At 29.9% G+C, this 13,166-nt stretch overlaps 1 protein-coding gene across 1 annotated transcript in view; it reads left to right on the top strand.

Moving 5' to 3' along the window:
- The window catches only part of LOC134716693 (uncharacterized), a 30,040-nt gene extending 24,568 nt beyond the window's left edge, over positions 1–5,472 (top strand). The window contains exons 6-11 of the mRNA XM_063579701.1: positions 328–518; positions 1,539–1,586; positions 1,983–2,085; positions 2,357–2,608; positions 3,247–3,366; positions 4,286–5,472. Of these exons, the coding sequence (XP_063435771.1) occupies positions 328–518; positions 1,539–1,586; positions 1,983–2,085; positions 2,357–2,608; positions 3,247–3,366; positions 4,286–5,355 (1,784 nt within the window). The 3' untranslated portion in view covers positions 5,356–5,472. The remainder of the gene's footprint in view (positions 1–327; positions 519–1,538; positions 1,587–1,982; positions 2,086–2,356; positions 2,609–3,246; positions 3,367–4,285) is intronic.
- Positions 5,473–13,166: the final 7,694 nt, after the last annotated feature.

The raw sequence follows: 13,166 nt of genomic DNA, 5'->3' as shown, positions 1-13,166 counted from the left end.
CTTCTTGTTTTATTTGGTTTATTGAATGGTGGAGACTGCAGACATAGTTATAATTGTCTTTCCATATATATTGTTGTCTTCAAATATAGTCATTAGTGTGAACAGTGTATAACTTTCAATTTTCCTTTTGATATTCATGCATTAATTAACAGGAGATGAAATTACTACACCGTACTAAAAATAATGTGGGTAATGAATTTATGAGGCCATTTGTAGGAGATGTGCAAATTCAGAAAGTGTTAGAGCAGTTCTTATGCATTTTTTTATAGTGCAATTTTCTATAATGAGATTAAACTTTCTAATCAAACACATATTTTTTCTTTTCAGATTTAAGTAAACCCTCAGCTGATTGGATAACAACTATAAGTTTTTATCCTAGCAGTATTGACAAGCTGATATATATCCGCTTTGTGGAGCCTCCTCAACAATATAATTTTACACAGTTTGTTATTAAATTGTGGGAACTGGATCAAAGTAACAATGATGTGAAAGTTCTCAAAGATGTAACAATATCACAGGTAATTATTTTAAACCTGAAAGCTTTCTCTGAAATCAGTATCTATTTATAGGTTAAAAGAGTGCAATTATTTGTTTACATTTTACTGGCAAGCGTTTTACCCAAATGATGGTACTCAAGAATAGAATCCCATAGGGGTTCTGATTGGTTGATACAGGATTAGAATTATTTGAATCTAAAGCTTATCTAATAAGGTTTAAAAATTCTTATTGAACATATTTTCCATCTGCACGCCATTTAAAATATGCCTTTTTTATTAAGCCAAAAAAATAGACCATCCTTTTAACTACATTTAGGTAAATTTTTGACACACGATCATCTATATTTTTTGAGTGGTATGCAACACTGAAATTTCTAATAACAGGAAATGCTACCTGTTTTTCTTTAGTTTGTGTAGTCTTCGAGAAATAAAATACAGAACACCAGTGGTACCCTATGAAAAGGGCATTACCAATAATTTCGCTTTTGTAACCCTATATGAGAATTTGATTTTTTGCAACATGAATTGTCCAATTGCAATAATCATGATAATATAATAGCAAGTTGCAAACATTTAAATGCCAAAGAGAACAGGTACTGAACTGGGGAAAGGTTTTATATCCTTTTCAATAAGAGTCGATATCCTTCAGAAGATTTATCTGTTTGTTCTTTATTTGTTTGGCCTTTACAGATTTTAGGATCAGATATTCATTTATTAATTTCTTCCTTCATGAGATTCATTGATTCTGTCAGCAGGATTTCTGGGAGAAAAAAAAGTAAGCTATCTAAAATGGGTCTCCTTTGGAGATTAACATATACCCCAAATCTCCTTTCAATTATAAAGTCTAAAATGAGTTATATATGTAGCTCACTTTTTATTTGTCATTCAGTTTTTTATAACATTACTTGACAAACTGAATTATTTACATAATTTTCAAGCAAATACTATGCATAATCTAAATGATAAAAAGAAAAAAACATTTGTCTTATCAAGTTATATTGTAAATAGAAGTGCTAATTTAAAGAAATATTTTAATTTCAGTATGAATATTATTTTCATGATGTACCACCAGGGAGATATAAAGTGAAAGTAAGTACAAGTATAATGTTATAAATATAATGTTCTTCCATCTGTCAAAGTGTCCCACTTCAGGTTAAAAGTTTTTGGTCAAACTAGTTTTTGATGCGGATAAAGTCCAATCAACTTGAAACTTAGTATACATGTTCCCTATGATATGATCTTAATTTTAATGCCAAATTAGAGTTTTTCATCTAATTTTTCTCAGTCAAATGAACATAAAAAAATGATAGTGTGAGGAGCATGCATCCATATTCCATAGACACATTTTTGTTTATAAAAAAATCTCTGTCATGAAAAAAAAAAGTAATATGCAAAATAAATAGTGTTGATAAACAAGCAAAAACATAATTTTGAAAATGATAGGTGCAATATCATTCCCTTGTACAATACTCACTTTTTCTACAGGTTGAACCCAAGAGTACCTTTGGAGAGTGTTTTTGTTTTAATAGCAATGGTGTTTGTGTATCATGTGCTAAGACAACTACTAGACCTATCATTATAGAAAATTGTAAGTATATTTGTTGTCTTCCTCATAATAATCATCAGTTTAAAAAAAAAAAGAGTCAACTTTAGTGTTTAGCAGATGAATAAAAAAAAATGACGTTGGAAATGTGCCCTTATTTTTGTAGTAGTTTAGGATATATCGTTCAGGACTATAGAAATATTTGTAAATGTAACGTTCTTTTCTTTACTTATTATTGATGATTAACTATAATAATTTACCTTTGTATGTGGAATTGCTAAAGCAGAATTTTCTTTCTCATTATTTTACACTATAGTAAGCACATCTGTTACGACCACTTCTACTACAACTACAACTTCTCCAGCCACCACCAATACTGTCACTGGTCCAGATACCAGCTTTCCATCCAGTACCAATACACCATCACAAGTTGTTGGTGGGTCAGGCGGTGTGTCAGACCCACCTAATGCAGAGAAGGTTGTAGCTGTTGTATTTGGTATAATTCTTGGTTTACTGCTGGTAGGAATACTGGCATTCATTGCTTATAGTAACAGGAGAAAGAAACATGGTAAGAGACCTATGTATTGATTGTTTGAATATAGATTTCTATGAAGCATCACACAAACTTTACAAAAATAATAGTCAAACCTAAAATGAAAATCGCTTTTTGAACCATAGAAAATTGACTATTGGTAACCTTTGAAACTCAAAAACCATAGATATTACTTCAACCAGAGAAGATGAGGATGGGTGACCAGAAAAGAGTGGCAAAAAATTAAAATGTTATCTTATGTGCTCTTTGAAGGACATATATCAGATAAGTTAACTTATATGCCCTGGGTTCTTTCAAACGAAATGCAAAAGATAGACCTTGACACAGTGAACCAACTTAAATATGCAGTAGAACTTTTTGATATGTACATTTCTAAAAAAAAAACATAAAACATGTATGATCATGTATCCTTTTAAGCATATTTACACTGTTGATTTTTCATTCCAATATGTGTGTCATGTTGACAGGAGTAAAAGAACACTTGGAAATAAGACCATCAAGAATGCAATCCAAAGACACAGAAATTGGCAAAAATATCAACATAAATCTTTAATATAATACATGTACAATGTAACACATTATTAATCCACATTATTTTGATTAAATATTTAATATTTCTGTCATTAGGAATAGCAAATGAATTTATTTTTCAGATTCAGAAAAAATTGAAACAGATTCTTTTGAAGATAATGCTCCTCCAACTTCATATCTTACTACTGAACCAGCTTCTTATCAAACTGGATCTACAGATAATGCGTATCACATCAACTCTGGTAAGAAAATTTGGGTTTGATTGTTAAATAGTCATATAGATATAATAATATATTGTATGAGTGCCAATGAGACAACTATCCATCCAAGTCACAAAATTTAAAAGTAAACCATTATAAGTCAAAGTACTGCCTTCAACACAGAGCCTTGGCTCACACCGAAAAACAGCAAGCTATAAAAGGCCTAAAAAATGACTAGTGTAAAACCATTCAACCAGTAAAAACAAAGGTCTAATCTATATAAAAAAAAAGAGACACTTATGAAACACATCAACAAACGACAACCACTGAACATCAGGTTCCTGACTTAGGACAGGTGCAAACAAATACATCAGGTTCCTTTTTTCTATCATTGTACAAATAAATGACAGTCAGTTTTACTGATTGAGAAAATCAATATCAAAATGTCTAAGGTAACAATTATCTTTTGACTTTCAATTGACAAACTGTATTGCTAACCAAGAGATCTTATAGATGACAGAAAAATAGCAAGAACTATGAGCTGTCAAACTTATTTTGTGTTAGCCTCATTATTACTTCATGAATATATTTGACATTAAATACATAACTGAAGATGAATAAACATCATGATTGATCAGAGCCTTAAATTAGAGTTTTCTATTTCAACATTGTTAGCATGTACAGAACAAATATATTTCTGTGTTGAAATGCATCATTTACCTATATAAATATTGATGCTTCAAGACAATAAATGAATGTTTTATAAGTCTGAATTTTAATGATAAAAAAATGGAATATATCAAAGAGACTTTAACTTTTACTGTTTAAAAGGCTAAGTTCACCCAATGTTTGACTGTCTCCTGGCATTTTTTTATACAACAAAATATTGCCTAGGAAAACAATACAGAAAATAGTGCTTTTTTGCAGAAGACATTAATCATTATGATTACATTTGTTGCAGGAGATTTGGTCAAGATACCTACAGTTTTTATAGTATGTGCAGAAGATCATCAGTATCATGTGAATGCAGTAGAGGCATTTGCACGATTTCTAAACTCTCACTGTCAGTGTAATGTAGTTTATGCCCCATGGTGCCTTCATGAATATCTTGATGGTAAATTCAGATGGGTAATCAATACAATTGAAAAGGCAGATTTTGTTGTTATTGTGAATTCTGAATTGTCATACCATCAATTCAAATCCTGGAAGAACAAGGGAGACAAACTGTGGAAATCACCAGATGGAAGTCAAACTTTTGATTTATATATGTCGTCTGTCAGTCAGATTACTAAGCGTATTTTAAATGTAAACAATCATTTCAAATGCATTATTGTGCATTTTAATTACACAGCTAATGAATTCTCATTGGACGAATTATGCACAGGAGCTGAGTATCAGATTCCAAAACATATTCACGAGTTAATGTGCCAGATTCATCAGATGGATAATCGTCGTGCTGGTTACGACAATATCGGCTTTTTTGCAGATCTGATTGGATCTACTGCAGATGGACAGCATTTGTCCACGTGCATCAACTGGGCAGCAAATTTTGAAAAACAAAATCCTAATTGGTTTAATGAATATTTTGAAAATGGTGAGCAGTTTGACTCTGGTATAAGTAGTCCATCTAATTCCTTAGGTGGAGAAACAGGTATTAAGCGAAGTTCAGATGGATCAGCAGACGGTTATGTTAGAGATCATCATCAAACATCTCCACCCAAGTACAATCTCAGGGTGTACAGAAGTAGGGAAAATTCATTTGAAGATAACAATTTAGTTGATAACTTTTCTCAACAAGCACTCAGAACCTCAGACCCTTCTAGTGACGATTTCACTTTTAAACCTCCAAGTGACATTGAAGATGAAGACATTCTCAGTCAGCAGTTGAGACAAGAAATATATGATCTGAACAGAAGAGCACTAGAATCTCAATATCAAAATGATATTGCACCTCAGTATCACCCATCAATAGTATTCAGAGGCATGAGTCAAGAAGAAGAAATCCTAAGTCTTGGTGGACAGAGTGTTTAAAGTTTTAATAATAATAATCAGAAAGAAAAGATCTAGAAATCCATGTTTTTTTATAACTATTTGTTATCGTTGATATTGCTGCATGTCAGGTCAAATTGTTAATGTGTGTTAAGTCTACCTATTTTATTAAAAGTTTAAAAAGGTCTTTTATCAAAAGATTGAATAAAATATTTAAAATCAAAAGAATCTAGAATATATCTTAAAGAATACTTTATTTTAGAGTTAAACAAAACAAATTATATTTTGATTGTTATGATATTGTTATATAATGTATTGCTGTTAAAATTATATTCAATTGTTAAGATTTTAATCTGAAATTTATTGTCATAAATGTTCTTTTAACAACATAATGCATTATATTTTTAGGCATTGTATCTGTCTGTTTATCTGTCTGTTTATCAGGTTGTCAGTCCAGAACATTTTGTACTAGGTTAATGATTTGGGTTTATGTAGTTTACTTTTGAGTATGTGTTCAAATCTAGATAAAAGTAGTCATGCTCATGGTGAATTGTACCATACTATGAATAATGACCTTAAGGGAAACTTTGACAAATATCTGACCAAACTTTTGAAATTCTATTACCAGTATCTCTTCTACTGATTAAACTTGAATCAATTTGCAGAAATAAAATAATGCAAAGAGCATGTACTATCACTTCTGTGAACTCGACAATCTTAGATTTTAACACATTATTCTATTAATGCTAGGAGTACATAATTTGATTGAATTCTACATATGTATTATTTTACATCATTTAGAAGTGCTATTTGTGAAAGATTATTCCGTCAATGCTTAAACTACATATTTAATTGTATTTTGATTATTTTACACTAATTAGAAGTGCTATTTGTGAAAGATGCCATATATTATTTTCAAATGTTAGTTTTTTTAAAAGAAGCAATGCATTAAGTTTACTGCTATTCGATATAGCATGGTGCTGATGCAGTTGCATTTGTTATAACCCTTCATATATCTGTATGTCCTGATGTTTTAGGTAGTTTACTTTTTAGTTGCCTTATTATCATCTTTACAGCAAAATTTCTTGAGTCACTCACAGTGTAGGTAAAGGTAATATGTGTGGTTAACATTATTGCTAAAATTATTAGGTTATTTAAAGTAGACTAGTCTGACAGATATCCAATCTATCTTTCTGTATGACTGAATTTTTCTGAAAGTAGTGTAGTATACATAATCTAAACATATTTCTACTGTTTAGCTAGCAAGCAAGCCAACCTAAGATATGACCTTTACCTACACACTCACATCATTTTACTGTAAATTTAGTTAACATTTTACTTATAATGTTTACTTATAATCATATGCCTAATAAGGACTTTAACTTAATTTCATGACTGACCATGGCATTGTAGTGTGTGTGTGAGGCATGGTGTCTTATATATTAATGTTTGTTATGTAATATCTATAGTTGCAGGACCAAAGTTGTTTTTTTAGAATTCCTCTGTTACAGTATTACAAAATATGTTATCTTGTATATAGAAATATAATCAAAATTAGATTTTTAGAATATTTTATAAATATATTACATAAATATAAGAAGTGTGTATGTGCCATATTTTTTAAATTATTAATCAAATGTTGATATGTAGCAATTTTTTCTTGTTCATTTTATGAACATAATTAAATGATCTGATGGTGTGTAATTTTGAAAAGAATGTCCTGAAATATTTTAGAATGTTGTTTATGAGGGTTTGGATGGGGTATACATAATATATAATATATAATGGGGAAATAAATAAAATTAGAGAAAAAATGGCATATGACTATTGAATAGAAAGAAATAGCATTAATAATTAAAGAATACTTAAATGGATGACCCTGTCTGACCTTCTTTTTTGGTGAATTGTCTTCATATGTTGTTCTTTTTGGCTACAGGAATAACACCTTATTCATTTTTGTCTTGTTATATTAAAGAGGACCAATTTTGTTATGATCGACCATTGATTTAAGTTATGATAATGCATAATTATCCATTCATATCAGTTGATAGCATTGTATGAAAGGCCACTTCAGATATTTGATTCAAAGAATTTTGAATATTGGTTGAATGTTAAATTTCTCAGTTGATGCCTTTATATATAAATAAGTTACTCTTAAATTGAAAGCTATGCAAATTCAATATTTTATTAAAATCTCACAACTTGTATAGCATAAAACATATATAAAATATAGTGTAGCATCTAAGTTCCTAATGCAGGGTCAATGCGTTCTTACACAAGAAATTGTAGAGCGAATCAAAAGTATTTTAACAATCTTCCCAGTACAAATTTATTGTTCACACATTAAGTGTTACTCTTGTTATAAGTTATTTTGATAGTGTTATGAGCTTTTGTCAAAAGCTTGTGTTAAAATAAACTCTTATTTTTGTGTATATTTATGAGTTGATTATATTTTTTTCGTACACCTATTCAAAAATTTTTACAAAAAATTATTTCCTTTCAAAATTTAAAAAAAATCTTTTTGAACAATGGTTTAAGGTTAGCATGCATAATTTGACAGGAGCCTTTTTGCGCCAATAAATGTTTTTCAAGGGTATCATTTGCTCAAACTTTTGTTCTTTCAAATGTACACAGCTACTTTTGCATATGTACTATCTAGAAATTTACTTCTAATATTTAGTACTATTTTTTTACTTTAGAATTATTGTAATATTTAGGTACTTGTATTTTCCAGTACTTGATTTGTACTTAAAATATTGGTACAAAAATAATACCATCAATGATCACAGTATTCTATGTTTGAACATCATAACTTGGTGAGATTTGAAAAAGACAAACTTTTATAATGCTGAAAATGTAACCATGCAACAAAAAATCTGTAGTACTTTAATTTCAAGTACAAATCAAGTACTGTAAACAACAGGTACCTAAATATTACAATAATTTTAAAGTAACAAAATAGTACTGAATATTAAAAGTAGAATTCCAGAACTACAGATTTTTGGTACAGAAATAGTACCTATGCAAAATTAGCTGTGTATCAATTGTGATAATAATCGGAACTCATTAGCACCAATTCAACTGTACATATTTCTATCTTACATATTAATGATTTATTTATATTTGATGACAGTTCTTTGGTCCCTCCATCAGTATGGGCTGAAATCCCACCTACTGCAAGATGTATCAATAATGAAACGGAGGCATTCCACAAGAATTACAATGAATTACAAGGGACTGCATCCCATTTCTCAATGTTTGTGTTTTTGGACAATATATATATTGTAAAGCTACAAGCTACTACATACATTAAATTGTGAGTTACATATGCAGCAGCAGTAAGAAGTAGATATGCTTCAGAAAAAGAAAGATTTGACCCTCAAAAATATAAGAAGTATTTCAACTGAGAACTCAGCTGCAAAGGCTTTGTGTGTGTAATGAGTAACACATTCCAGCCTTTGTAATAATATATATGTTGTCCAGCTGTACAAAGTTTTAAAGTAGGTATTCTATTAAATGTCATAAAATGACTTTAACTCTGCCAGTGTAAACTACCAAAGCCAAGATGAAAGAGAAGGCAACTTATTTTTCTTTTAATTGGCACAATCATATATTTTATTTTTGGTGCAAATGATACCATGTAAATTTAAAACAATTAGCGCAAATATAGTATTGGGAAATTTTTTCGCATTTTAAAACAAATTTTGCATATTAACAGTGATCACTTAGAAATATAAATGGTTTTATCAAAATTTTCGTTGAATTATGAGATTGTTCAATATATCAAATAAGAAATTATTTATATCATGTTTTATAATTATAATGACTAATTTATACATTTTTACTGTTGCTGATATTATGATATATAGATCTTATATTACAGTTGTATATCTTGTCTTCCATGTGGCATATACATGTAGTATATTACTTATTCTCTTTAATTTGATTATTCCTTTTAATTTTTATACTCAGAAATCACAACATTTAAATTTATTCAGTTTTAAATATAGATGTTTTGTTTTTATCTATTTTTATAATTTGACTATTATACTGAGTGCCACTGAAAACGCAACACTTGTAAATTTCAAATATTTCAAAATTTATATAATTTTTTTTTTAAATGATTCCCTATATTGGTTAGAAAATGAATCTTAAGACTTCTTTCAAAATCTTTACGCTGGAATAATTTTAGAAAAAAAAGTTACGTGCTTGGTTACAAAAAAGGGGGGTGAGTTGAGTGCATTTTAACGTTGAGTTGAGTTGAGCGCTATTTAACGCACGAGATAGATATTTTCTCATTGTGTGTTTTGGAAAGCCTCGCTTAAGAATTGAACTTTCCCATCCTTTTTTGTTAGCCACTGCAATAAACTAAGCCGTAGATGCCAAGACTTTTAGACAACCAGAGACATGAAGTTTGGGGCATGGTGCAAGGAGGCATTTCAAGTCGTGAAATTGCACGCAAAATGCATTGTTCAGTCTCAGCAATTACCAGACTTATCCAAAGATTCAACCAAACTGGGTCTTTAAATGATAGACCATGTCCCGGTAGACAGAGAGCAACTACTGCCCAACAGGACCGATACATTCGTCTTCAGCATCTGCGAGATCGGTTCCGTACGGCTGTCCAAACAGCACGGGAGACTGTCGGCGTCCATAGGAGACAAATTGGAGCAAACACGGTAAGACGCCGTTTGCGCAGCAGCGGATTGAGGCCACGGAGGCCTTTCCGTGGTAACATGCTGACAGCAGTATGACGCCAAAATCGCTTAAGATCTTTTCCAGCAAGATAACACTCGTGCACACTCCGCACGACTCACAACTGCAACAACCATGTTCAGACATTACCATGGCCAGCCTTTTCGCCGGATTTGAGTCCAATAGAATACTTATGGGATCAAATTGGACAAGCCATAAAACCACGACAGCCCCCACAAGTTACGCTGCACCAACTCGAAATTGCATTGCGAGAAGAATAGACAAACATTCCACAACACTGTATCCGACGTTTGGTCAGGTCAATGCCACGTCGTTGTAGAGCTTGCGTTGCAGCACGAGGTGGACACATTCGTTATTGAGACTGTGAGTTAGTGAATTGTAGCGTTGTGTTGCATTAATGTATTGCATTCGAATTGTGGTAATTGAACATTTTTGGTTGAGTTTTATCTTAAGATAACCCTTTAACTGTCTTTAATAATTACTGTAAACAAAATATTATTTTTTATAAAAATATTATTTCTAAAAAACTTAGTGTTGCTTTTTCATTGGCACTCCGTATATATACTGTGGATTAATTAATATTTGACCAATTTTGACAAGGCTTTCAGAAGTCTTAATTTATCACACCTTCAGTTGATGTTGATTTTTTCCTATGGGTATCCTTCCTATTCATTTTTTATAATAAAACATTAAATTTGGTACATAGATTTTTTAGAAATTTCAACATTTGGAAACAAACAGCTCTATGCTGTTTGATGATTTCTTTGGTGATGAATTATCAATATCAGTTAGAAAAGTAACAGATTCAAAGAAAATGACTTCATGAAAATGAAAGATATAAAAAAAATAGTTTCATATTTGAATTTGAAATTGTTACTTAGTTTCTTATTGAAGGTGCTTCCTTTTGTTATAACTATAGGATACAGACTAGTTCAATTCATTAATTGAAATTCATTCTGCTTTTCTTTTTTTTTCTTTTTTCATGATTTTAAAAATTTTATAGATATATTAACATTTGTTTTGTTATACATTCTAATGAGCACATCCAATTAAAACATATCTTATGATCCTAATGTCTTAGAACAGTAAATAGTCTATGTCATGGTTTTGCCATAAAAAAAAATGCATATAATTTTTACTCGCTGAACTATTAATTAAAAATGGAAAAAAAATAATTATACATTTATTTCTTTTATTATCTATAATATAATCGATTAAATTCTTTAAAAAAAGGTAACGATTTAGATAAAAAAAGGAGGAATTAAGAAAAAAAATCTTATATTTGTCCTAAAATAATCTGAAATCCAATTTAAAGTCCTAAGATTTTTCTGATAAAACTGTTGGTACAAAAGTTTCTGTTCTGATGATATAAAATAATCAAAGAGTCAATAACATTGGTTTTGGGTTTATAAACCAATTCTTTACATAGTTGTTTGGGAAAAACATTATAAATTTTTTTTAAGGTTTTACAGCCTACAACAAGGTGAAGTTGTGCTTATTTTAAGTTTTGTGGTATTTTTTCACCGAGAACACTATTTGGAATGATGTACACCGGTACTGTTAAAACAAAGTGAATGATCCTACTGATGTTTTACATCATCTAAATTGTAATTTATGTACCAACAACATATAATATATTTAAAAAAATCTATTGATGTGTATTGATGATTTGAAGACAAAATTCAAGGATAACTTTTGTTGATTTTATGTGCTTTTTATGCTTTTTATGCTGATTTTCTCCTATTTTACAAGAATTTACAAAGTGATATTACAGAAAATAAAAGAAATAAGTTCATTTTTTTTTCAATGTTCAGTTAGTTTGGCATATTTTATTGTCCAAAACTTTGACAATAGGATCAGACACAAGTTTTGCAACTTAGAACGTCTTCTCCATAACTTTCAGTTATAGTTCACCAAGCCCCACTTGTTTGCAAATTTTACCAAAATCTGTGACATAGCCATTTACCCTTAGTTTACTGTAAGACTTGCTGTTTTGCATATATAAAAGTTCATATCACATGTAAACTATAAGTTTGTTGATCATGAGATTTTGCAATTTTACACATTTAATGACTGAATTAGATATAATTCACCTCTTTGTAAATATTTCAGCAATAAAGTTGATAATAATTTTAATCATAGCTCTTTGTTTTAAAGAGCACATCTGTAGATTTTACTTAGAAAAAAACAGTAAATATCTATTGAGTTTTATTTCTTATTATAGTTTTTATGAATTTTGTGTTCAATCTCTGTGTAATCACACAAGATATATCTGTTCTGAAGGAAAATATAGAGTAATTAAAGTGGGAATGATTTAAAAATAAACAGCTTCTTTTGAAATTTGTTCATTTATTTGTTTCATATTTTAGTGTGGTGTAAATTTTCACTGAACTAATACACATTTTATTGTTAAGGCACCAGCTGAAGGCCATTGAGATGCTTGATTTTTCTCACCTTGTTTTAGACACTTAGATGGCCTAGGGCTGTTTTCTGCTCCTTTTCGGGTGGTTGTCTTTTTGACACATTCCATTCTCAATATATTTGATTTGTTCACAACCTTCAATGAGTTAAAGACTGCTTCTTGTTTTAATGTCTGGATGATTTTATAACACGGATAGTAGTTATGTGAGTATGTTCTCAAACTCTTTATATTTTCTAATGTAACATTCAGAGACGGCCTACATGATAAAATCTGATCCAAAGAAATGATATTATCTTTGATATCGTAAAAATATGACTTATAGAAAATATCTCTTTGTTCCTGTAACTTTATTAAGTTTGAAGTGGCAGTACTCAAATTATTTGTTAAAACTTCCTTAAAATGATATTAAAGCACTACTTATTACAAAATAAATAGACAGAAGATACAAAGTACTCATGATAAATGAAGTTAAGCTTTTGATTTTTGCTCTCTAAAACACTTCATTTTATGAGATTTGAAAATTTTAAAGTGAATGGTAATACTTGTGGCAAAAACACTTTGTCAACTTGTTAATTTTGGACACTTGTAACTTCTCTTTCGAACTATTTTTCCTATTTGCTTTGCTTTTCTTAATTGTATCTTAGTTACAAGTGACAAATTGATTCATTGAAAAACCTTTATCAACAGATTTAAGTGAAAGACATTGTTGTCAAAA

Source organism: Mytilus trossulus, chromosome 1 (assembly GCF_036588685.1).
Source record: "Mytilus trossulus isolate FHL-02 chromosome 1, PNRI_Mtr1.1.1.hap1, whole genome shotgun sequence".
Taxonomy (NCBI): Eukaryota; Metazoa; Mollusca; class Bivalvia; order Mytilida; family Mytilidae; genus Mytilus; species Mytilus trossulus.
This window is presented reverse-complemented; position numbering and strand designations above follow the sequence as displayed.